The sequence below is a fragment of the Anthonomus grandis genome, chromosome 16 (assembly GCF_022605725.1).
Source record: "Anthonomus grandis grandis chromosome 16, icAntGran1.3, whole genome shotgun sequence".
NCBI lineage: Eukaryota > Metazoa > Arthropoda > Insecta > Coleoptera > Curculionidae > Anthonomus > Anthonomus grandis.
The window spans coordinates 18,302,068-18,327,942 of record NC_065561.1 but is presented as its reverse complement, the minus strand read 5'-3'; the positions used below and the strand labels follow the sequence as shown (position 1 = coordinate 18,327,942).

The 25,875-nt window shown below is 30.9% G+C and overlaps 1 protein-coding gene across 1 annotated transcript in view; it reads right to left on the bottom strand.

Moving 5' to 3' along the window:
- Positions 1-330: 330 nt before the first annotated feature.
- Positions 331-25,875, bottom strand: part of LOC126745567 (uncharacterized) — a 151,590-nt gene continuing 126,045 nt past the window's right edge. Inside the window, exons 4-6 of the mRNA XM_050453461.1 lie at positions 24,686-24,819; positions 10,442-10,640; positions 331-584 (exon numbers count right to left, since the gene is read on the bottom strand). Of these exons, the coding sequence (XP_050309418.1) occupies positions 493-584; positions 10,442-10,640; positions 24,686-24,819 (425 nt within the window). The 3' untranslated portion in view covers positions 331-492. The remainder of the gene's footprint in view (positions 585-10,441; positions 10,641-24,685; positions 24,820-25,875) is intronic.

Sequence of the window (25,875 nt, the reverse complement as noted above, 5' to 3'; positions counted from 1 at the left end):
CTTCATCAAATATTTGACGTGTAGTAATTAAATTTAAAAACTAGATGTGTAAATCCCATGTCATTTTTTTTTGTAAGCAGAATCGTACATCATATACGTATATTCTACAGTTCAATATTCAAGAGTTAAATACACTCAAACATTCAGATTTTTTTGGCAATACTACTAAAATACTTTTTGTGTCTGACACATTTTTTTTGGTTTCTGTTTTTTCTCTTCAAATTTTCTTTTATAAACATAAGGAAAATTTTTATATTCATTCATCAGTTACGTTATTATTATTTTTTTAAAAAATATGACACACACAGGGACACTACAAAAAATCCATACTGAAATAATAATAACTTTATTGTTACAGATTACAGACGTTTTCTTTGTTCTCTAAGTTATGTATTGTACAAACATTAAAGCTATTCAAACTCTCTTAAAAAATATTCACAATAAAACTAGGACAAAGTAAAAAAAAATATAAATATAAAGTCAATAAATCATTTACCCGAAATTACGAAAGAAAAGCCACATTGTCAATAGCCATAACGAAGCGGTTAATTGTCCCAATCTACAGCTCACAGAGGTTTGCGTTACTGAAATGAAAGAAACGAATTTATTACTCTTAACTACTAATGAACTTTCGAAACAAATATTTTTCAATCTCGGTATTATAAGAAAAGAATTCATTTATTTAGGTCAGTCCAAGCTAGATGGAAAATACCCAATTTTTTGTACCAATTGTATAAAAATCTATTTATTAAGATCTTGGTTTGGTCATAGTTAAAAGGGAGGAAATAATTAATTTTTGGAGTAAAATTTAAGTCTCATAAATGATTAAATCTATCTAGTTGGATTGAGAAAAAAATTACGAAATAACACTTTTATGACTCATTTTAGACGCTCAATTTTTTTTTGAGGAAATCACAAGAAAATGTCGTGCTTTTCTAAAGTAATCATAAACCTTTATATCAATTTTCAATGTAATTATACAAATGTGTGGAAAAGATAATTGCAATAAAACTAACTATCTATAAAAGAAAATATTTTTTTATTTCGTCCAGGCAGTTGAAGTATCCTTTAAAAAAAAATTAATGCTTCAACTCCCTGAAAGGCGTTTTTAATTTATTACTTTGTTTGTTTAGGTTTTCTATGCATAACTTTAATGTACATAATTAGCATATAATAAATCTCGTGGGAAATTTTGTTAAGTAGTTGTAATAACTGTTTTAAAGCTGCTTTTTATGCATAACTTTAATGTGCACGATTAGCATGTTTATATTAGTTAAAAATTTATTGAATAATTTTCCAGACAAATTTTTTATGCATAATGTACATGATTTTTAAAAAAAATTCCAAGCAGTTTTTCAAGTAGTTAATACGATTTTTCATATCTTTCAAGTTTTTGGAATTTTTTTTATCTGTTTAGGCATTATGGGTATTTTTTTCCACGTTTCACAGTAACTGCAGTGATTTTTCATTGGTCTTAAGCATTTAGAATAATTCTTCATTTATTCCAGGAAGTTGAGGTAATTTTTCCGAATTTTCCAGGCAGTTTATTAAGTTCCTAGAATAATTTTTCATTTATTCCAGGTACTTAAGGTAATTTTTTCCAGTTTTCTAAAAAGTTAGAAAACTGGGTTTGGTTAGTTCTTATGTCTGTGTCTGAAGTTCCTGGAATATTTTTTTAATTATTTCACGCAATTTCATTTTTTTTCTCTAGTTTTCCGTGTGAACTAGGCTCCAAATTTCTAAAATAAATTATCATTTATTCCAAGCAGTTAAAGTCATTCTTCTTAGGTTTCCAGGTTCCTCAATTGAGTTTTTAGGTGTTTTAAGTTCCTAGAATAAACTATCATTATTTCCAGGCAGTTTAGGTTATTTTACCCAATTTTCTAGGCAGTTAAACCGGGTTCTTACATATCCCAAGTTCCTTTAATTATTTTTCATTTATTTTAGGCAGTTAGGATCTTTTTGAAATGGTTTTTCGTATCTTGTAAGTTTACAAAATAAATTTTTATGTATTTCAAGTAGTTCCGTTATTTTTCCTAGTTTTTCAGGTAGTTAAAATGGTATTCTATGTTCTTCAAGCTCCTGGAATAAATTTTCTTATTTCTCATTTTTCCAGGCAACTAAAATATGTTTTCATGTGTTTCCAGTTCTTAAAATAAACTGTCATTTATTCCAGGCAGTTTAGGTCATTTTGCTTTGTTTTTCAGGCACTCAAAGTGGATTTTCATGCATCTCAAGTTCCCTAAATAATTTTTAATTTATTTCAGGCAGTTGGGGTCTTTTTTCACAGGTTTCCGTGTAGTTGAAGTACGTTTTTATGTGTTTTAAGTTCGTAGAATAAATAGCTATTTATTCCAGGCAGTTTGGGTCATTTTTCTCAGTTTTCCAGGTACTCAAAGTAGGTTTTCATGCACCTCAAGTTCCCTAAATAATTTTCAATTTATTTCAGGCAGTTCGGGTATTTTTTTTACAGGTTCCCAATTACTTAAAGTAAGTTTTCATGTGTTTCAACTTCCTAGAAGAAATTGCTATTTATTCCAGACAGTTGGAGTTATTCTTCTTAGTTTTTCAGGTTTCTGAAGTGAGTTTTCATGTTTCTCAAGTTCCTAGAATATTTTTTTATTTATTCCAGGCAGTTGGGGTAAATTTTGCTAGGTTTTTAAGTAGTTAAAGTAGTTTTTTATATGCTTTAAGTTTTTGGAATAAACTCTCATTTATTTTAGGCGGTTTTCGTTATTTTCTTCAGTTTTTCAGACAGTTGAAGTGGTTTTTAATATGCCTCAAGTTCCTGGAATAAACTGCCATTTATTTTAGACATTTTGGGTTATATTCCCCCAGTTTTCAGGCAGTAAAAGTGAGTTTTTATGTCTATTAAGCTCCTAGAATAATTTTTCAATTATTCCAGGTGCTTGAGGAAATTTTTTCTAGTTTTCTAGAAAGTTAAAGTGGGTTGGGTTGGTTTTTATGTGTCTGAAGTTCCTGGAAAAATTTTTTAATTATTTTACGCAATTTGATTTTTTTTTCTTAGTTTTCCAGGCAAATGAACTAAGTTTCAAGTTTCTAAAATAAATTATTATTTATTCCGGGCAGTTAAAGTCGTTTTTCTTAGCTTTCCAGGTTTCTGAAGTGGGTTTTTAGGTGTCTATAATAAACTGTCATTATTTCCAGGCAGTTTAGGTTATTTTGCTCAGTTTTCCAGGCAGTCAAAGTGGGTTTTCATGCATCCCAAGTTCCTTAAATAATTTTTCACTTATTTCAGGCAATTTGGGTTTATTTTTTAAAGGTTTCCAAGTTGTTGAAACAGGTTTTCATACGATTTAAGTTTATAGAATAAAAATTTATTTATTCCAGGTAGTTCCGTTATTTTTCCCAGTTTTGCAGGTAGTTAAAATGGTTTTCTATGTTCTTCAAGCCCCTGGAATAAATTTTCTTATTTCTCATTTTTCTAGGCAACTAAAATATGTTTTCATGTGTGTCAAGTTCTTAGAATAAACTGTTATTTATTCCAGGCAGTTTAGCTCATTTTGCTCAGTTTTTCAGGCACTCAAAGTGCGTTTTCATGCATCTCAAGTTCCCTAAAAAATTTTTAATTTATTTTAGGCAGCTGGGGTCTTTTTTTACAGGTTTCCATGTAGTTGAAGTAAGTTTTCACGTGTTTCAAGTTCCTAGAATAAATTGCTAATTATTCTAGACAGTTAAAGCTATTCTTCTTAGTTTTCCAGGTTTCTGAAGTGGGTTTTCATGTGTCTTAAGTTCCTGGAATATTTTTTCGTTTATTTCAGGCAGTTGGGGACTTTATTCCCAAGTTTTCAAGCAGTTGTAGTTGACTTTTGATATATTTTAAGTTGCTGAAATATACTCTCATTTAATTTAGGTAGTTTGGGTCATCTTCGTCCAGTTTTCAAGCAGTTGAAGTGGTTTTTCATGTGTCTCAAGTTCCTAAAATATTTTTTCATTTATTCCAGGCAGTTGGGCTTAACATTCCTTGGTTTTTAAGTAGTTTAAGTGGTTTTTTATATGCTTTAAGCTCCTGGAATAAACTGCCATTTACTTTAAGCACTTTGAGTCATTTTCCCTCAATTTTCAAGCAGTTGAAGTGGGTTTTCATGTGTCTCAAGTTCCTACAATATTTTTTTATTTATTCCAGGCAGTTGGGGTTAATTTTCCTTGGTTTTTAAGTAGTTGAATTGGTTTTTCATATGCTTTAAGTTCCTGTAATATACTCTCATTTAATTTAGGCAGTTTGGGTCATTTTCCTCCAGTTTTTAGGCAGTTAAAGAAAGTTTTCATGTGTCTCAAGTTCCTAGAATATCTTTTTATTTATTCCAGGCAGTTGTGGTCAATTTTTCTAGGTTTTCAAGCAGTTAAAGTGGTTTTTCATATACTTTAAGTTCCTGGAATAAACACTCATTTACTTTAGGCAGTTTGGGTCATTTTCCCCCAGTTTTCAGGCAGTTGAAGTGGGTTTTCATGCGTTTCAAGTTCCTAGAATATTTTTTTATTTATTCCAGGCAGTTGGGGTTAATTTTTCTAGGTTTCCAAGCAGTTAAAGTTGCTTTTTATATCCTCAAATTCTTAGAATAATTATTCCTTTATTCCAGGTGCTTGGGGCCATTTTTCCTAGCTTTATAAGCAGTTAAATTGGTTTTTCATGATCTTCAACTACCTGGAATAAATGTTTATATTTTTGGCGCAATTTGGGTCATTTTTACCAGGTTTTCAGGCACTTAAAATTAAGTTTTCATATGTTTCAAGTTACTAGATAAATTTTTATATTTACCACTTAGTTTGGGTAATCTTTCTTAGTTTTCCTGCTACTTTTGGAAATTGTTCTTTGGTCTCAAGCTCCTGGAATAAAAATTCATTTTTTTCCAGAAAGTTGTTGTCATTTTTACTCATTTTTAAAAGCATTTGCATTGGTGTTTTAAGTTTCTGGACTCTCTGAACGTATATCCTATAGAAAATTATCTGAGCCACTTAGATCGGGAAATCTAGGCGGCCAGTCCCGGATTCCAGGGCAGGCACTTCACGTTTTTGCAGAAATTAAAATTACTGTTTTTTCCAGTGTCCAGCCAAGTGTTCTCCTGTCCAGGCATGTGTTTTTTCCCTACAGTTTTTATTGTAAATAAATTTAAAAAAAAATAGTGAATTCCAGGCTTTTCTACTAATTTGTATATTTTCCAGGCAATAATTTTAGGATACGAATTATTTTCTATTCTTTTTTTCCAGATTTTCAAAATACTACTTTTAGGCATTTTAAATAACTTTGCATATTTTCCAGACTTTTGCTAAATTTTTTATGCCTTTCAGTCATTTTTAAAATTAATTTTCTGTTATTTCTAGGCATTGGTTTGTTTTTTGTCCTACAGTTTTTATACTGAATATTTTTTTTAATAGTTATATTAAAGTTAATAACTTTTTTTACTTATTATCTATTAATTTGTTTATTTTTCAGGCATTAGAAATCATATTTAATTCCATTCCAGGCTTTTGAAATACGACGAATATTTCAGGCAGTTGGAGTAAATTTTGCTAGGTTTTCAAGTAGTTAAAGTGATTTTTCATATGCTTTAGGTTTCTGGAGTAAACTTTCATTTATTTTAGGCACTTTGGATTATTTTACCCCAGTTTTCAGGCAGTTGAAATGGGTTTTCATGTGTCTGAAGTTTCTAGAATATTTTTTATTTATTCCAGGTAGCTGGGGTTAATTTTTCCTTGGAAGTAGTTAAAGTGGTTTTTCATATGCTCACATTCCTTGAATAATTATTCCTTTATTCCAGGTTATTGGGGTCATTTTGCTTAGCTTTTCAGCAGTTAAATTGATTTTTCATAGTCTTCAATTACCCGGAATAAATTTTTATATATTTGACGCAATTTGGGTCATTTTTACCAGGTTTTCAGGTACTTGAAAGTAGGTTTTCATATCTTTCAAGTTCCTAAATCAATTTTCATTTTTACCACTTAGTTTGGGAATCTTTCTTAGTTTTAGAAAATTGTTCTTTGACTTCAAGCCCCTGGAATAAAAATAAATTTTTTCCAGAGGGTTGGTGTCATTTTTTATAATTTTTCCAAACAGCATTGGTGAATTTAAGTTCCTGGACTCTCTGAGATTTTACCGACAGAAAATAATCTGAGCTACTTAGATCTGGAAATTTAGGCGGCCAGTCCCGGATTCCAGGACCGGCATTCTACGTTATTTTCTTCACGTTTTTCCAGGAATTAAAATTACCGTTTTTCTACTTTTCAGCCATTTGTTTGTTCCCTAGAGTTTTTATTGTAAATAAATAAAAAAAAATTGTGAATTCCAGGCTTTTCTACTAATTTGTATATTTTCCAGGCAATAATTTTAGGGTAGGTATTAATTTCTATTTTTTCTTCCAGAATTTTAATATACGACTTCTAAGTATTTTAAATAACTTTGCATATTTTCCAGACTTCTGCTATATTTTTTATGCCTTTCATTCATTTTTAAAATTAATTTTCTGTTATTTCTAGGCATTGGTTTGTTTTTTCTCCTACAGTTTTTATACTAAATATTTTTTTTTTAAATAGTGAATTGAATGCTATTCACTTTTTTTACTTATCGTCTATTAATTTGTATATTTTTCAGGCATTGGGAATCATATTTAATTCCATTCCAGGCTTTTGGAATACGACGTACAGACATTTTAAACAACTTTTCACATTTACCAGACTGTCGGAATAATATTTCATGTGTTTTTGAAGGTGGTAGACAATGGTACAGTGAAAACATCTTGTCGGACTTGCATTGTCTTATTTATTTAATGTAACACGACGTTTCGGTTGGTAAGTATCTCCAACCGTTATCAAGTGTAAACAGTTTACGGTTGGAGATACTTACCAACCGAAACGTCGTGTTACATTAAATAAATAAGACAATGCAAGTCCGACAAGATGTTTTCAATATTTCATGTCTTTCGTATAACCTTAACACACTATACTTAGACATGGAGAAATATAGTATACATGTCTATATGATCAAAATCAGCCATTTTCTGAATCATCATTCACTGCTAATACTTTAAATATGGTATACCGGCCTGGTCAATAAAGTGCGGAAATCAATGGATATATATCAAGGAATTTTCCAGGGGTGTAGACTATACTATCTTCCAATTTTGCATCAGAAGTGATTGAATAAAGTGTAAAACGGTTGGGAATAAATTAAGAGCATCAATAGTCTTTTAGGTCATCTAAATTTAAATATGAAATAGTAAAAGAAAAGTGGAAACAACTGCCAATTCACTATTAATCGAAAACGCAAAGTAAAGTAAAGGCAAAACACTTCAAAGAAAATTGCATACACATAAAACTGTACATAAATCAAATCTTAAAAACGACATTTTCTCGATTTCCTAAAAAGTTTAATATCACGGGGGGCACATGCCTCGTAGCGCCCTAAGTATTGAACAGCAGATCAGTTTTCTGTTTTCTTATAGAAACTTTGTTTATATAACTGAAACTTTTGATATTGGGTTTCAATGCCCGAAGTTATAATAAGCATTTGGAGAGCAGCAGCGAAGGTCTCGCAGTATCGGAGACGACGCTATTTATATTTCGGAATATCTAATTAGTTTGTTTGTGTCGCTGTGGAAATCGCTACGAAATGATGACGGAATTATCTTAGGAAAATCTCGGTTGTGTGTTCTTCGTTTTAATATTGAGATGAAAATTCAGGATTTATTAGTAAATTATTAAGGATTTATCAGATAAACCGTATGGTTGACCAGTATTGCAAAATGACAGACTGCATAATTAAGCATGAGTACTATATAGGGTAGAAAACCAAACATGCTATGGTTAGATCTACTGACCTTAATTCACGTTTTGAAGGATGATGATTAGATGGCGGGACAGCTACTTATGCCGAAGCACGAGCAAAAATGAGAGTGAAGAAATAAGTGGAGTAATGACGGTTACGTGGTTTCCAAAACTTTGGATAAAAAAGGTTCTGATGCATGGATAATATTCATTTTTCTAAGGAAGGTTAAAAATATTCCAAGGAAAATTTTAAAGCAAAAATAATGCAAATCGGAGTATTAGAAGTGGAGTAACGGCTTAGTGTAATTATTGACTCAACATGGGAAAAACATTGATGTGTGACCAAAAGTACAGTACAATTTACTCAATGAGTTTAGTTAAGGAACGTTTAGGTTTCTTGATCTATAATTACCATTCTAGCAGTCCGATTTGCTTCATTTTTGTTTTAAAATGATCATAAGATCCTTCTTTAATTTTACGGCAAATTTCATTGCATTCCTCACAGTAGTTAAAGTTTTATTCAAGATTTTGTAGGTGGCCTTCTAGATGCCAAAGTCCAAAAAATTGTCTCAGATAAACCGCATGAATAACCGGTATTTTGGGGTAAATACTGGCTGCACGGATATTCAGGATGCGCACTATAGATGGTACAAAACTATTTAATTAACAACACACTTAAACGGAATTAATTTATGGGATGCTCTGGTACCTAATGCGAATGCAGACATAATGGAACGAAGCTTTTTTTATATTTTTTTGAACTTTTCACATATTGATTTCTGATGCGTATACGTGAGTTATAAAGGTACACGAGTGGTAAATCACACCTTTCTACAATACTTTATCTTCCAATCATATCGCAAGTGCTAGAAAAATGCTTTATTCCATAACCAGTGCGAAAATACTCGCTTTTGCCCTTATTTCCGCCATCTAAGAGCCATTCTTCATAATGCTTATTAAGAACCGTAGCTTGTCGCTTACTTAGATGGCACTTACAACGCAAACGCCATCTAACGGTTTTTTCTGTAAAACATGGATTAAAGTCTCTGTAGCCTAAAAGGTTGTTAAGGACGTTAGTGGGGCATGAAATATGGTAGACAATTGCTACTAAATAAATTTATTTTTATAAGCTGAAGGTTCTTCTGATTATAGTTACTTACTTCAAGATATAGGTGAAGTCAATATTTTCCAGATTTTTGAAGAAAAAGTCTGTTTCTGACTAGTAAAACATCCAATACCCTTTTCCTAGGAAATGATGGCATAGGTAATAATAAAGCAGACGATGCCTTATTGATATAAGTAATTTTAATAACCTCAATATATCAATAGAAGAAAGTTGTAGCATTTTATCTTAGAGAAGGAAAACGAAGCAAATAGGACCGTTAGAATGAGAATTATAGACTAAGAAACCCAAGACGTTTCTCTCAGATTAGAACGCCACCTACAAAATCATGAATAAAACTTTTACTATTACAGGCATTGCCATGTACCTACTTCTAATGCTCCGATTTTCTTCATTTTTGTTTTAAAAGTTTCCTTGAAATGTTTCTAACTTCCCAATAAAAATTCACTAAATTTTATGCATTAGAAACGTTTTTATCCAAGTTTTTGTAACCCACGTAACTATGTCCAACGAAAAGGGACAATTTCAGTTAACTTGCGTCATAACTCCACCTCTAGGGCTCGGTTTTGCCTAATTTTTGCTGCAGAAGTTTCTTTGGAATGCTCCAATAAAAAAATCACTAAAATCCATGCATCAGATAATTTTTTTAATGCAACTGAGGACAAGAGGGAGGAGTGAGGTACGGTAGAAATTCAAAAAGTGAACATTTGCTTACCGACTCTTTAGTCTAGACTTTTTACGTCATTCATGCCTCTTTAACGCCCTCTGCTGCTTTAAAAAAATATTGTTTTTACGTAATATTGCTCTCATTATACAAGGAAGTCTATACAGGGTGTTCGAGAAATAGACGGAGATATTTCAATGGGTGATTCCTTGTTAAGAAATATGAGAAAAAGTTTCTATAAACATGGGTCCGGAAATGCACAGTTCTTACCTCTATAGAGATACTTTAATCCAACTGCTAGATGGCGCTTAGGTACGAAAGTGAAAACCCCACAGTCTGTTCTAGTGACCTTAATAAACGTTTTGAACGTGATGACTTTTAGATGGCGCCACTGCATAAGTAGCAGAAACAATAGGGAAAATGAATATTTTTGTACTGGTTATGGTTATTGAAAACATGCATATACTTCGTAATACTCATCATGCAATTACTTATTAAGACCCTAACCTAAAATTATGGTAACTGTGAGCCCGCTAGATGGCGTCCACAGAAACGCCTAACTAAAGTAATTTACTTTTTGAAACCATTTGCTCGTGCTGACGATCTCCTTAAGGATCCCACACAAAGAATTTTCAAAATGTTTTAATTAAAACGAAGTTTACCCTTCGAGAAGTCAATTTATCCTCGACCGAAATACCTTTAGATAAAAAATTTTCTTAATTTCATAAAATTTCGAAGCTAAAAAAAAATTACTACAGTAAAATTTGTCCTAAATCCCGGAGTAAATTAAAGGGCTTTATCATACTTTTTGCGGCATTATAAACTCGGGGAAGAAAAAAATTGAGCGATAAAAAGAACAGGGAAAAACTTACCTCGAGCCGGGACGGGGTCTTTAACGTTGTTAAAAGTAATTTCCGTATCTTGTTGATATAAGTCACCGATTTGCGCTACGCACTTTAAAGTAATGCGTCCGTTGTGGAAATGGGAGGAGAACACGCGTATCTCTATACTCGATTCGGATCTAAATAGGTCCTTTTGAGGTCTCTTGTACGTCGTGCATCTTTCACACACCTGAAATGGAGGGTCTCTTTTATTATTAATAAAATTATAAGCCTATAAGTTACAGAGGTATCAATTAATTTTACACTAAAAAAATTGCATCGCTACCCAACTCAAGTGAAGACTTCTTAAGACAACCTAGTCATTATAGGCCAATTAGTTCAATCGACATACTGTAGTGGATTGATTTACACATGTACACACTACTAGAAACATTTATTTATATGGTATTTAATTCCTACTGTTTATTTCAATTTAAATCACGCGCCAATAATAAACCTCGCCTCCTAGCGGTGAAGACTCCTACTAAGCCACCGTTTCGCGTCTCTCACAAGATGGCGCGAGGCGTTCAAGGGAGAAAACGAGATGTTTCAAATTTCCTGCTTGAAAATTAAGTAGATTTAGTTCCTTAACATGTTTTCCTGCCAGAAAGTTTCACGTTAACAAATATTACTACTGTTAATTTGACAATGTTCCTTGTTTAGGTATAGGTCTGCACAAACTGAAAAAATTCCCTCAGAAGAATTATTTAATTTGGAAAAATCTAAACTACATATTAACTAGTGCAGCTTTTCAATTATGCTTAGACCAGCTTAGTTAAAATGGAATTTATATACCGAAGCAAATCGTGAAAGTTGCACCACTAAAACTAAGTGGAAATCTAAAACATTCCCTTTGTACTCGTTGGAGTTTGCAACTTTCCTTAACTAAAAATGATTAAATTTTTCGAATGTGAATTGAGTCTAATGCGAAACGATGCCCTCGTAAATTTTAGCATATAAATCAAACGACACGGGGGAACTTCTACAGGAAAGAGCGGAGAGTGGAAGTCATTCAGTGGTAAAGTTCTTGAACGTTACACACTTGCTTTGGGGTTAATTAATTTTAGAAGTTAAAGTGCTTTTACGGAAGGGATAACGTTTGCACGTAGCAGTGGAAACTGGCGCTTTTTTAGGTTAAAGTGAGCGGAAAATACAGTTTTTTTCGCACTAAGTTTGTTTCAACTTATTGGGCGAGTTACTTTTTAAAATAACATTAATCATTGGATAACGTTTGACTTGCAATAGTTCGCTCTTCTTAGAATGTCTTGGCACATCTTGGCAATTTCTGCATTAATTTATTAATTCATAGTCAGTATACAGGTCAGGCCAAATAACGTCTTGCGTGTTTTAGTCAAATATGAAAGTTCGTCCACTGTGAGAAAGACGTAAGTCACATTTTTATTGTGGTTGTTATCGCTGCTTTCTTACTGACATTAGGACCTGATGTCTTAGATTTGTTATTGCAAAATCTTAAATTTCCTAAAAACTTAAATTAGTCCATTGACTCTTTTCTAGCGAATACCATTTAAATCACTTTTCTAGCTACAATAGCGGAAAAATTTCAATACATTTTATTAGGGAGCAATCATAAACTCATTCGTCCAGTCTAACTTTTAAAGATATCTCAAGAACTACAAGTTTAAAAAAAATTCATAAGAAAACAAAATAACTCCTTAATATTTCGTTACCAAAGGCTCTTTGAATGACTTTTCTACCTTCAATAATAAAAAAGTTACAACAAAATTTCTTACGGATCAGTCCCAAGGTTGTTCGTCGGGTCAAACTTTTGCAGATATCTCAAAAACCACAATTTTCTCAAAAAATTTATGAAGACACAAAATAATCCCTTGACTTTTTGTTAGCGAATGCTTTTCAAAACACTTTTTTAAGTATAATAGCAAAAAAGTTACAATAGATTTTGCTAGGCAGCAGTCACAAACTCATTCAGCAGGTCCAACTTTTAAAAATATCTCAAAAACTACAGACTTCTCGATAAAATTATAGAGACATGAAATAATCCCTTAATTCTTTATTAGCAAATACTTTTTAAATTATTTTTGTATCAATAATAACCAAAAAGTTACAACAAATTTTGTTAAGCAGCAGTCACAAACTCATTCGTCGGATCCAACTTTTGAAGATATCTCATAAACTATAAGTTTCTGAAAAAATTCATTAAGACACAAAATAATCCCTTGACTTTTTGTTAGCAAATGCTTTTTAAAGCACTTGATTAACTATAATAGCAAAAAAGTTACAATAGATTTTGTTAACCAGTAGTCACAAACTCATTCGTCGGGTCCAACTTTTGAAGATATCTCTAAAACTACAATTTTTTCGAAAAAATTGTAGAGACATAAAATAATCTATTGACTCTTTGTTAGCAATTACTTTTCAAATTATTGTTTTATCTATAATGGTCAAAAAGTTACAACAAATTTTGTTAACCAGCAGTCGGAAAGTCATTCGTCGGGTCCAACTTTTAAAGATATTTTATAAACTACAAGTTTCTGGAAAAATTTATTAAGACACAAAATAGTCCTTTAATCTTTTGTTAGCGAATGTTTTTTAAAATACCTTTCTAACTATAATAGCAAAAAAGTTACAATAGATTTTGTTAAGCAGTAGTCACAAATTCATTCGTCGGGTCTAACTTTTCAAGATGTCTCAAAAACTACAAGTTTCTCGAAAAATTTATAAAGGCACAAAATAAGCCCTTGGACTTTTGTTAGCAAATGCTTTTTAAAGCACTAGTTTAGCTATAATAGCAAAAAAGTAACAATACATTTTATTAGGCAACAGTCACAGACTCATTCGTCGGGTCCAACTTTTGAAGATATCTGAAAAACTACCATTTTTCGAAAAAATTGTTGAGACATAAAATAATTCATTGATTTTTTGTTAGCGAATACTTTTTAAATCATTGTTTTATCTATAATAGTCAAAAAGTTACAACAAATTTTGTTAACCAGCAGTCAGAAACGCATTCGTCGAGTCCAACTTTTAAAGATATCTCAAAAACTAAATTTTTCTCGAAAAAATTGTAGAGACATGAAATAATCCCTTGATTCTTTGAAAGCAAATACTTTTTAAATCATTGTTTTATCTATAATAGTCAAAAAGTTACAACAAATTTTGTTAACCAACAGTTACAGACGCATTCATCGGGTCCAACTTTTGAAGATATCTTAAAAACTACAAATTTCTCGAAAAAATTATAGAAACATAAAATAATCCCTTAATTCTTTGTTAGCAAATACTTTTTAAACTATTTTTGTATCAATAATAACCAAAAAGTTACAACAAATTTTGTTAAGCAGCAGTCACAAACTCATTCGTCGGATCCAACTTTTGAAGATATCTCAAAAACTACTAATTTCTCGAAAAATTCATTAAGATACAAAATAATTCATTGACTTTTTGTTAGCGAATGCTTTTTAAAGCACTTGTTGAACTATAATAGCAAAAAAGTTACAATAGATTTTGTTAAGCAGTAGTCACAAACTCATTCGTCGGGTCCGACTTTTGAAGATATCTCAAAAACTACAGATTTTTCGAAAAAATTGTAGAGACATGAAATAATCCCTTGATTCTTTGTTAGCGAAAACTTTTTAAATAATTTTTTTATCTATAATAATCAAAAAGTTACAACGAATTTTCTTAAGCCGCAGTCACAAACTTATTCGTCGGATCCAACTTTTGAAGATATCTCATAAACTATAAGTTTCTGAAAAAATTCATAATAACACAAAATAATCTCTTAACATTTTGTAAGCGAATGCTTTTTAAAGCACTTATTTACCTATAATAGCAAAAAAGTTACAATAGATTTTGTTAAGCAGTAGTCACAAACTCATTCGTCGGGTCCAACTTTTCAAGATATCTCAAAAACTACAAATTTCTCAAAAAAATTATAGAGACATAAAATAATCCCTTAATTCTTTTTTGGCGAATACTTTTTAAATCATTGTTTTATCTATAATAGTCAAAAAGTTACAACAAATTTTGTTAAGTAGCAGTCACAAACTCATTCGTCAAATCCAACTTTTAAAGATATCTCAAAAACTATAAGTTTTTGGAAAAATTCATTAAGACATAAAATAGTCCCTTGACTTTTTGCTAGCGAATGCTTTTTAAAACACGTTTCTAACTATAATATCAAAAAAGTTACAATAAATTTTGTTAAGTAGCAGTCACAGACTCATTCGTCAAATCCAACTTTTAAGGATATCTCAAAAACTACAAGTTTCTCGAAAAATTCATTAAGACACAAAATAATTCCTTGACTTTTCTTTAGCGAATGCCATTTAAATCATTTTTCTAGCTACAATAACAAAAAAGTTACAACAAATTTTGTTAAACAGCAGTCCCAAACTCATTCGTCAGCTTCATGTGTATATCTAGTCGCATGTTGCCATTATTCTGCCTAATACTTTATCAAATCCTAAAACACTAAAGGGCAATGGTTTACCCTAAGATTAGTAATAACAGTTGTGTCGCTGATTTTAGGATTTAAATGTTTGAAAGCTGACAGAAGAGGATAAGGAGTGTTACAGAACCATAAAAAAGGAAGAAAATAAATAGACTTAAAAAATAAATAAATTGGGTGTCTGGTAAGACTGAGACGAACACGAGGATAAGGAAGAAGAGAAAGAGGAAGACGAAGTACCAATGCATTTGTATATTAACTAATGAATCAAACTCATTGCATGGATTCTCTGTAATAATGTTCGAAAAACTGATCATCTCTGTACATTGATTTGTCAAAATTGCGCTCAGTCAATACTATTAAGGTAATTAATGTAAACCTCCTTAAATTTTTTGGAAAAAGTAACACAGAAGGCCTGGAACGAAGACCAAAGGAAATAAACTTACACTTTAAATAAGCACAAAGCACATTTTTATCTGAAGGTTTATTTTCTATTAACTATTTTAAACACGTAATTACCACTTACTGCCTCTCCCCAAGCAAGTTCGGCCTCTCTCTCTCTCTCTCTCATAAATTTTATGGTTTATAGACATCAGGCACACTCACTATAAATTTCAGCGATATCGACTGTTACCGCTGCAGCAGCTATGTGAATTGACGACGAAATAGTCTCAAGGAACCGACGATAAATCATAGATAAAGTATCGCGATAAAGTTTTCGATACGGCTTTTTCCTATATTGGGTATATTGAATTATTTGGCAGCAACTTGAGTTTAAAGGAAAAAACTGCAACTAATTTAAAGTAAATTTGATGCTTCGATAAGCTGTTTAAGGTTTTTTAGGCCATATACCAGAATTGACATTGATACACCTTCAATTCGCTTTTAGAGGTACTACTATTACATGAGCAGTGGCTATTGTCAAGTTTACCTAGGAATAGATTGACGATATCCTTGGCAAAACATTTAACTGCAACTAGATTCAGAGATTATACCATAACAATAATTCAAGACTCTATCTGCAGGTTACTGACAGTCATTATACTCTCCTATATATTGACAAAATTTAATGCGAAATTTCGTCAAAAACGCGAATATTGAAAAAAATTGTCTCAGACAAACTGCATGGAAGATCAGTATTTTCTCCCTTGACTGTCACTTTTATATCCGTAAATTTAATTCAGGGGATTTTACCGTCATATTTTATTAAATATAATTGAGCAGTGAACAACATATGCGTGCCTATGCAAACGTAGATGGACTAACAATAATGCTCGTTTTTATAATGAAATCTCGTGGTAATTTATGGGATGCTGTGGTACCTAATGGTAATTTGTAGGTGTACACGCAGGAAAAATATTTTTTTTTTGAGGTATTGTAGGCATGTTTTACTCTTTCTATGTTCAGTCCTCGGTCCGACTAATTTGCCAATTTAATTAGGAAAAATAAAGATAGTGTTACCACTTAAGTCACCCCAAGCAACACCCCAACATAATATATTATTATCCTTAATAATTTGTTTATTCAACGATTTTTTAGTAAATTTTTGGTTTTGGTATATTTATCAACCGTATATGGTCAAAGTATCTTTATTAAACTGTAGAATCTACGTATATCATATACGATTCTGTTTACAACAAGGAGAAAATTTCGGCATTTTACAAAAATGACATGGGATTTGCGTATCTAGTTTTTAAGCTCGATTACTACACCTCAAATATTTGATGAAATGTTTTTTGAAAAATTACTGTTTTTTTGTCCATATTATCCAATCGAATAACGCTGTTTTTATACTAAATATTTGTATATAAAATTATATTAAATTTAAATAAACAATGTTATTAAATTAGATATTGATTATATATTTACTGCAAAAACATTGTTTTTCATCAACAAAACCCTTAACCCCCCACCCACCCTAAACATTTTTCCTGTAAGAAATTCTATTGAAAAATCACCATTTTTCGTTCAAAATATTCAATCTAATTGCACTGTTTTTGTATTAAATATTTATTTATATACGTATATATAATTATATCAAATTTAAATAAATAAACTGTGTTAATATATTAGATATTAACAGCGGAACCAGCTTTTATTCATGCGTATTATTTCGGAAAACAATGATTTTTGAACAAAAATTCTTACTGGTAAGTTGTGTGGGGTGGGTGGGGGGGCAAGGGTATGGTTAATAAAAAACGTTTTTTTTTTGCAGAAAATAATTGCCTGAGAAAAAAATGTCTTATATATCTATATCATCCTTTGATAAGTTATAAGACTTTTTGTCCAAAAAATTGTTCTATATTTAATTCTTTAAAAAGAAATCAAAAATTAGGAAAAAAACACTTAGAATAAAATTATGGTAGAGGGAGAAAAGGTATTACGTATGCAATAAACGTAATACTATTCAGTCCTACGTTCGACCTAATAAGAAAGTGTAATTCAGCGTTGCCATCAAGCACGATTTATCTTAATTTATTACATTGGTTATTTCGAAAACGGTCTACTTTTTGGAGATCAAAGAAGTATACCTTTTTTGACTAGAATTAAATGCTGTTTTAATACTTTCACTCGCAAATGTACGTACAGGGAGGTCAAAAAAGTTATGACCTTTTTAATCACTCAATGTTGTTGTATGTGGCGCCATCTAGTGGCAATGGCAAAATAGATATCATATTCGTCTTCCTCATGCCAAGTAATAAGAGTACGCCAAATTTTAGGTTAATCTGTCCAGTGGATTCCAAAATATTTCAATAAATGTTTGATAAAAAATTAGTTTTAACACCTTGTAGAACGAAAACCAATAACATTTTGCTAAGCGATATTGAGCCCAAACGGTTTATTTTTATGTCAGGTATCCTACATTAACCTATGTCCAATTAATTACGGGACACCTTGTATATAAAATTATAACAAATTTAAATAGACAGTGTTATTAAATTAAATATTGATTATTTATATTCTGCAAAAACATTGTTTTTCATCAACACAACCCTTACCCCCCCACCCACCCCAAACATTTGCCCAGTAAGAAATTCTATTGAAAAATCACCATTTTTCGTTCATAATATTTTATCTAATAGCACTGTTTTTGTATTAAATATTTATTAATATAAGTATATATAATTATATTAAATTTAAATAAATAAATTGTTTTATTAGATTAGATATTAACGACGAAACTAGTTGTTATTCAGGCGAATTATTTCGGAAAACAATGATTTTCGAACAAAAATTCTTGCAAGGGTATGGCTCATAAAAACTTTTTTTTTGCAAAAAATAATTGCCTGAGAAAACAATGCCCTATATATCTATATTGATATTTGATAACTTTTATGAGTTTTTGTCCAAAAAATTTGTCTATATTTAATTCTTAAAAAAAAATATAACTAGGAATAAAATTATGATAGAGAGAGAGAAAAGGTATTACGTATGCAATAAACCTAAAACTGTTCAGTCTTACGTTCAAACTACTAAGAAAGAGTAATTCAGTGTTGCTAACAAGCACGATTTATCTTAATTTATTACATTTGTATAGTTCGTTTTTATTAATATTTACTTTAAATAATTCAATTCAGTCCTACATTCCACCCATTTAATATTAGAAAATGCAGTGGCTATTCACAGAAAATCCAAAGTATTTGCTACAAATTGCATTCTATAATTAGTAGTATTGTATAAAAGTAGTATATAAAGAGTATTGCATAATAAGAAGCTTTTAACAAAAATATTTTTTTCCAAAAATTAGTAATACAATAAAGGAAAATAATTTAAAAAGTAATAAACAGAAAGTTCATATTCCCGTTCCCCGACCATTCAGTTCTCCCTCCGACCCATACGATGTACTTTTATAAAATCAAGACAGTGTTGCCAGCCATAGAGATTAGTAGAGGTAGAGAAATCTACTGTAACATATCTACTGTTGTAATAATAAAGAAATGTAGTGTAACGACTTTTGTTAATTTAGTAAATTTTGCTTAAAGCGTCTTAAGATACTTCAAACAATTAAAAAATTTTAAAAAATATTCATTTTAATTGTAATCACGATAGAATAAAGAATGCAAATCATTACGCGCCGTTCAGTCCTCGATCCGATCTATTCGCCAATTTAAAAACAAAAATAGTGATACCACTTAAGTCACCCCAATCGTTATCGTTAATATATGTTTATTCAACGATTTTTTAGTAAATTTTTGGTTTTGGTATATTTATTAAACTGTAGAATATACGTATATCATATACGATTCTATTTACAACAAGAAAAACAATTTCGGCATTTCACATAATTGACACGGGATTTGCGTATCTGGTTTTTAAACTCGATTACTACACCACAAATATTTGATGAAATTTTTTTGAAAAATCACTGTTTTTTTGTCCATATTGTCCAATCTAATAACGCTGTTTTCTTATACTAAATAATTATATATAAAATTATATCAAATATAAATAAACAATGTTATTAAATTAGATATTGATTATATATTTACTGCAAAAACATTGTTTTTCTTCGACACAACCCTTGCCCCCCACCCACCCCTAACATCTGCCCAGTAAAAAATTATTTTGAAAAATCACCATTTTTCGTTCAAAATATTCAATCTAATATCACTGTTTTTGTATTAAATATTTATTAATATAAGTATATTTAATAATATCAATTTTTAAATAAATAAACTGTGTTATTAGATTAGATATTAACGACAAAACTAGCTGTTATTCATACATATTATTTCGGAAAACAATGATTTTTGAACAAAATATTCTTACTGGTAAATTGTGTGGGGGGGTGGGGGGGCAAGAGTATAGTTCTTAAAAAACGTTTTTTTTTTGCAGAAAATAATTGCCTGAGAAAAAAAATGCCCTATATATCTTTATCATCCTTTTTAATAATAATAATGATAATAATAATAATAATAATAATAATAATAATAATAAAGGTCTTTTTATTTAGAAAAAAAAATACAATAATTACAAGGTTAATAGTTTAAAGACGAGATTCAGCGCACAAAGATTCAGATATCTAAATGCCTGTTCTTCCATCTAACCTAATTATCTATACTATACTAAGTTTCAAAATAGGAATAATATAAACGCTATCAATTATAAAGAGTACATCAACCAGCAAAAAAAGAAAATGTGACAGCAAATATGCCTACACAAGGAAAAAGAAACAAAAATAAACCCCACAAACAAAACACAACACAAAGCAAATGATACAGTCTGTTATATGTATGTATATCATAATATATAGTCTATTGCATTAATTGTTTTTCTTATCATCATCGGAATAGAGAAAAGAAAGTACAAAAATTTAAAAAAAAACGAAACAACCACTAAATTATGATTTATTGTTCCTGCAGTAATTTTCTTAAAAATGTATTTTTTTAAAGAATATAAGCTAAAAATGTTTTCGGTATTAGTTTGGCAGCTATTTTAAATTAGAGATCTTAAATTAATTATTTTAAAAAACATTGAAGATGCGTGAAAAATCCTTCTGTTGTGCATAATCAACCACCTGGTTTCCTTAAGCTTGTGTTTAATGGGGTTGCGCATTCTTATGCCATATATTAATCTAAGTAAGTTGGAGTTTCTAAATTCTACTCTCTTCAGCAGTTCTCAAGCATGGACCATACACTGCATCGCAATGATTAAGCTGTGATAGGACCAGCGAATCACACAGTAGAATTTTTGTTTTTCTATTTAAAACGTAACGATGTGTATAAATATTTTTAAGGTTTAAAAATCCTTTTTGAATATATTAATTTACGTGCTGCGTGAATCGCAGGTCACTATCCAGAATCAAACCCAAGCTCTTGCAATGCTCGACGTGTTTTATAGGCTCGTTATTGATATGAATTAGGTCCCTATAATACTGTAAAAAACTCTTACGGCTACCCTTGCCACCAAACAGCATAAATGCTGATTTCATAGAATTTAATTGTAAGTAATGATTTTTAGAAAACTCGTAAATGCTGGCAAGGTCATAATTAATGGCAGCCACTGCTTGGGAACTTTCACCTGGTTCAAATGAGAAATATATTTGAGTATCATCAGCATAATAGTGCTGCTTAGATGATATGAATATTTTTGCCATGTTTAATACATAGATTGAAAAAAGGATGGGCCCAAGGATGGAGCTCTGAGGCACGCCAGAAGAAATCTGTAAAAAACCAGAATCTACGCCATTATAAGAAACAGCTTAATACCTATCTCTAAGATAATTAGCAATCAACGCGCATGCCCCCTCCCCTAAACCAATAAATGACAAAATATTTATTAAAAGATCATGGTTGAGAGTATCAAAGGCCTTGCTATAGTCAAGCATTACCAGTAATGATAGTTTATTGAGGCAGTTATCGAGGTCAATGCCGTACAACAGCTGTGGTTTGATCTAAGCCCTGATTGTGTCACTGGTGAAATTGAGTTGTTTTTAACATATTTCTGAAGCTGCATTTCCATTACTTCTTCTAATATTTTTGATAGCGTTGGAAGAATGCTTATTGGCCTTAGATCGCTTAATGTAAGAGGATTTAACGTCTTGGGTAAAGGGCTAACTTTCGCTTTTTTCCACATTGAAGGAAAAATAGAATTTTCGAGACAGAAGTTTATAACATGGATAATATAAGGTAGTAGAAAAGGCAGGCATAATCGGATGGTAAGCATATTAATTTCATCAATGCCCGTGGCAGTAGTTTTAATGTTATTAATAACCTCTACAATATGATACTCCGACACGGCCAAAAACCTAAAACTCGTTTGAAAAAAGTAATTTTTAACACTTTTATAATAATTTAGAGTATTTTTATTTAAATTAATTTTTGGAACAGAGTTGATAAAAAACTGATTATTTTTTTCAGCATTTTCAAGATTTTTAGGAATATTATTTCTATTTTGTTTATTTTTTAGGTTAAGTAATTTGATTGAAGACCAAACATCTTTTGTAGCAGTTAATTGTAAGTTAAAATATACTTTTTTTTCATTACGTATTGCAAGAGCGGTCATATTTCTTACTTTTATTCTTTTTGTACTTTGCTAGCATTTTATCTCTATCCTGCATCATAGCCCTTACAGCGTCAGCCAACCATGGAGCGTACCGCTTGGTAATGCGAAATCTTATAGGTAGTTCATGTAAATTAAGCAACGCAACTATGTTGTCGGTTATAAAAGAAATTTTTTGATCAACATCTGTTAAATGATATATATTGTTCCAGAGTTCAAACTGTCGCAGATTTATACTTTTGAAACAGCGTGTTGTCTTAAAAATAGGCGTATTTTTAGTTGAATAAAACACAGTCCCTATATAAATAAGTTCATGATCACTTCCATCACAGGACGTTGTTCCACTAGCTATCACAGAATCTTTGTTTGTTGTCAAGGCATAGTCAATTAATGTAGCAGAGGAAGATGTTATGCGCGTTGGTGCCTCAATTACCTGAGTCAAACCCAATGCATTAAATAACTCATTAATTTTAATTACATCGTTAAGTAGATTTATATTAAAATCTCCAACACAATAAATATTATCATGTACTGAAATAAAATTTATCAGAGTATTCTCAAAATTATTTAGAAACTCTATGCATGAAAAAGTTGGTGGCTTATACACAACCCCTATAACAACATTTTTTGCTTCAATCGATAGTTTAAACCAAAGCTGCTCTATTGCAAGTGAAGAATTATTTAACGAAAAAATAAATTCACTTCTTACATAAGCGCAGACACCTCCGCCCCGACCATCCCTATCACACTTTAAAAGCCTATATCCAGGAATTTCAAAAGACTTTTTAAGCCAGGTCTCAGTTAATCCAATAATATCATAATTTGAATCTAAGATTAACTGCCTAAGTTCATTAAAGTGGGCATGCAAAGACCTAATGTTAATATGAGCATTTGTCAGTGGTCTCATAATGCCTTATGTGCTTCTGGTTGCAAAGCAATAATAATTTAAGAAAAAGCACAGAACAAAATAAAATAGGTAAGAAAAGCTGTTTTCCCCCTTGTGCAGACAATAGTTTTCTACTTAAATATGGTTAATAATATATGGTAGATTTAATTAGCTGATAATAAAAAAAAATTGATTATAAATTTAAAAGCAAAAAGAAAAAATTGTTTTATAGCGGAGTAAGTTTTAATTTATTTTAAACGTATCGTCCCTACTGCCCGAAAATAAAAACAAAAAAAATAAAAATTATTAGCGAAAAAAAAATTATTAACAAAATACCGATTTGGAAAAAAAAAGAACCAAATTTCAAAAACAAATGAGTACATCCTGTAGAAGTAATAAGCAATTATACAAACAAATAATCCATACACTAGGGTCACTAAGTACTTATAATTACAATATTTTTATTAAAAAATGGGGACAGTACCTTTTCATATACTTCTGTTCAGCATTTAACTCCAGCATAGAATGTATTTGTTTTTTTTTGATTATTGTACATAATAAATACCTTTCCTTTGAAGGTCCAGCACTTATTTACACCAACACTCAAACGAACTTTTTTAAATAACTGAAGATTTTTGTTAATAAGGTGTTCACTTATCACTAATCCACTGCCTTTGAGGTTTCTTTTGGTTTTAAAAATATTATCGCGAACCCAACGGTTTAAAAATCGCACAGCAACTGGCCTCACTTTTTCGGGTTCCGGCCGGCCTAGGCGATAACAATAGTCAATGTCACTGGTTGAGAGGTCAAATTTTAAATGGTCTTTGACCAGATCGCATATTTTTCCGGCATATTTTCTGCTTGGGTCTCAGGAATTCCATTTATGATTAAATTGTTAAACAAATCTGCCTGTTTATCATCACGAAATTGGGTTTCAATATTCTTAATATCCTGTTTAAGAGCTTGAAGTTCCTGTAAGGTGTTCTTTTCAAACAATGACAGTTTCTCCAACCACAAGGCTTCCAGATTATTGGTGGGTGACTTAGAACGAGCTGGGGCAGACATTCCTGGCTTATTAGCTACAAGTTGTTTTTTCAAGTCGCTTAAACCTGATTGTAGATTAACTTCCAGCTGGTCAACTCTCGATCGAATATTGTCCTTGTTTACAATCCCATTTTGGGCTTCTACTGGGTTACTTCGCAAGTCTCTTCGTGGCATTTTAATTTACGGTAGCTGATGTAAGTTGTGTAAACTTTATTTTGGTATTTAAACAATTTTTTTTTTAAAGAAAATTAATCTTTTTCGAATGAAAATTATTAATTTTCACAGTAGAGATCAAAAACATGTTTACTCAGAGCGCGCCATCTATCGAATCGAAATTTTTATGACTTTTTGTTCAAAAAATTCTTCTGTATTTAATTCTTAAAAAAAAAATAAAAAAATATGAATAAAACACTTAGAATAAAATTATGATAGAGAGAGAGAGAGATAAGGGATTACGTATGCAATAAACCTAAAACTGTTCAGTCCTACGTTCTATCCATTTAATAATAGAAAATGCAGTGGCAACTTCGAAATACAGTAAAAAGAAGCTTTTAATAAATATTTTTTTTTTTATACAATAAAGGAAAAATAATAAAAATAGAAAGTTCATATTATTAAGCAACAACAAATAAAGAAGAATTCTATCGCAATCGAGGACCGTTCAGTCCTCCCTCCGACCCATTCGATATTTTGATAGAACAAAGGCAATGTTGCCAGACATGTATAATAATCCAAAATCTAAAGCACTAAAAAAAGATTCGACCTTCGAACTCCCGAAATATTTTAACAACGCTAAGGGGATTACGAAACAAGGCCCTACGTTACCTCTGTAACTAATTTATACTTCGGTATGAAATCTGTTACCCGTACTTACCACGATGTTATTTAATATAAAGGTAAGGGTGGCAGCTGGTCTTGATGCGGGTGAGCTACAGTTAGCCCTTAGCACATCGCCGACCTCGTAAAAAGTTTTATCCGTCGCCAAACTCGGGGGGTTTCTCGGTAAAACTGTAACAAAGTGCCTCAATTTATTCAACCATTAAAGAAATCAGCGCTAAAAGTATGAAGCTATATAAGACCCCCTTCGCTTTTAAAGAGGGAGCGATAAACTAATACATGTTGCGAATTTTTTATTTTAGGGAGCCTTCTTTGTTAGGCGTAATTAGTAACGTTTTGTAAAAGTTTTTAGTAAACACAAGTTGTTTTCATAATATTTTGAGTAATAAAGTTTTTTATTAAGTATAGTATCTGAAAGAAAAATTCAGATCTTGTTAAAAGATTAATACTAATGGGGAATGATTAATACACCAGGGGTTAATTTTGGGCCCCTTAATGTTCATTCAGGCTTTTGCTGATGACACGCAGATCTACATGTGCTTTGATACGAAAGAAAACTTACGTATCCAATAATAAAAACAAAAATTATATTCAATAATTATTACACAATAATTTTTAAAATAATTCATTTAATAAGAAGAGGCAACTTTAAAGGAGTTCCTTTTATTTAATTTTTGTCAAAATGACAGTATCATAAGCCTTTGCTAGGTCCAAAAAAATACAAAGAAAATTCTTTAACTTAGTCCACCCTGTTATCACTCCTTCCCTTAAAAATGGCGGATATTAGCAAGTAAATTTCCAAAATGTGGCGCCTATATAAAACACGTTTGACCATCAATTAAAAAAAAAAAAAAGTAATAAAAAGTGCAGCCAGCTTTATTGTCTAGGTATTTAACAGGCGCGCCATTAAGCTGTGAGATAAATATGCAAACAAAAAATTTACATCCCCATCCATTATCAAATTTCCGTTCGTGTCGAAATGAGAGAATGAACGAATTCTGCATTGCTGTATGTTTGATATCTGCATGCGGTCGAATGTGCTAAATTATTCAGTCAGTGGTCTTTTGTAAGTGATTTTCTACGCCTATTTTACACCCTTATTAAAATTTATTAGGAGAGAAACGATCCATCATCTTTTAAATGTAATAAATCTTGTAAGAAGCATATTATTAAAAACCAGTTTAATCCAAAGCGAATTTTTTATCAGCAAAAAATGATTAATGTCGA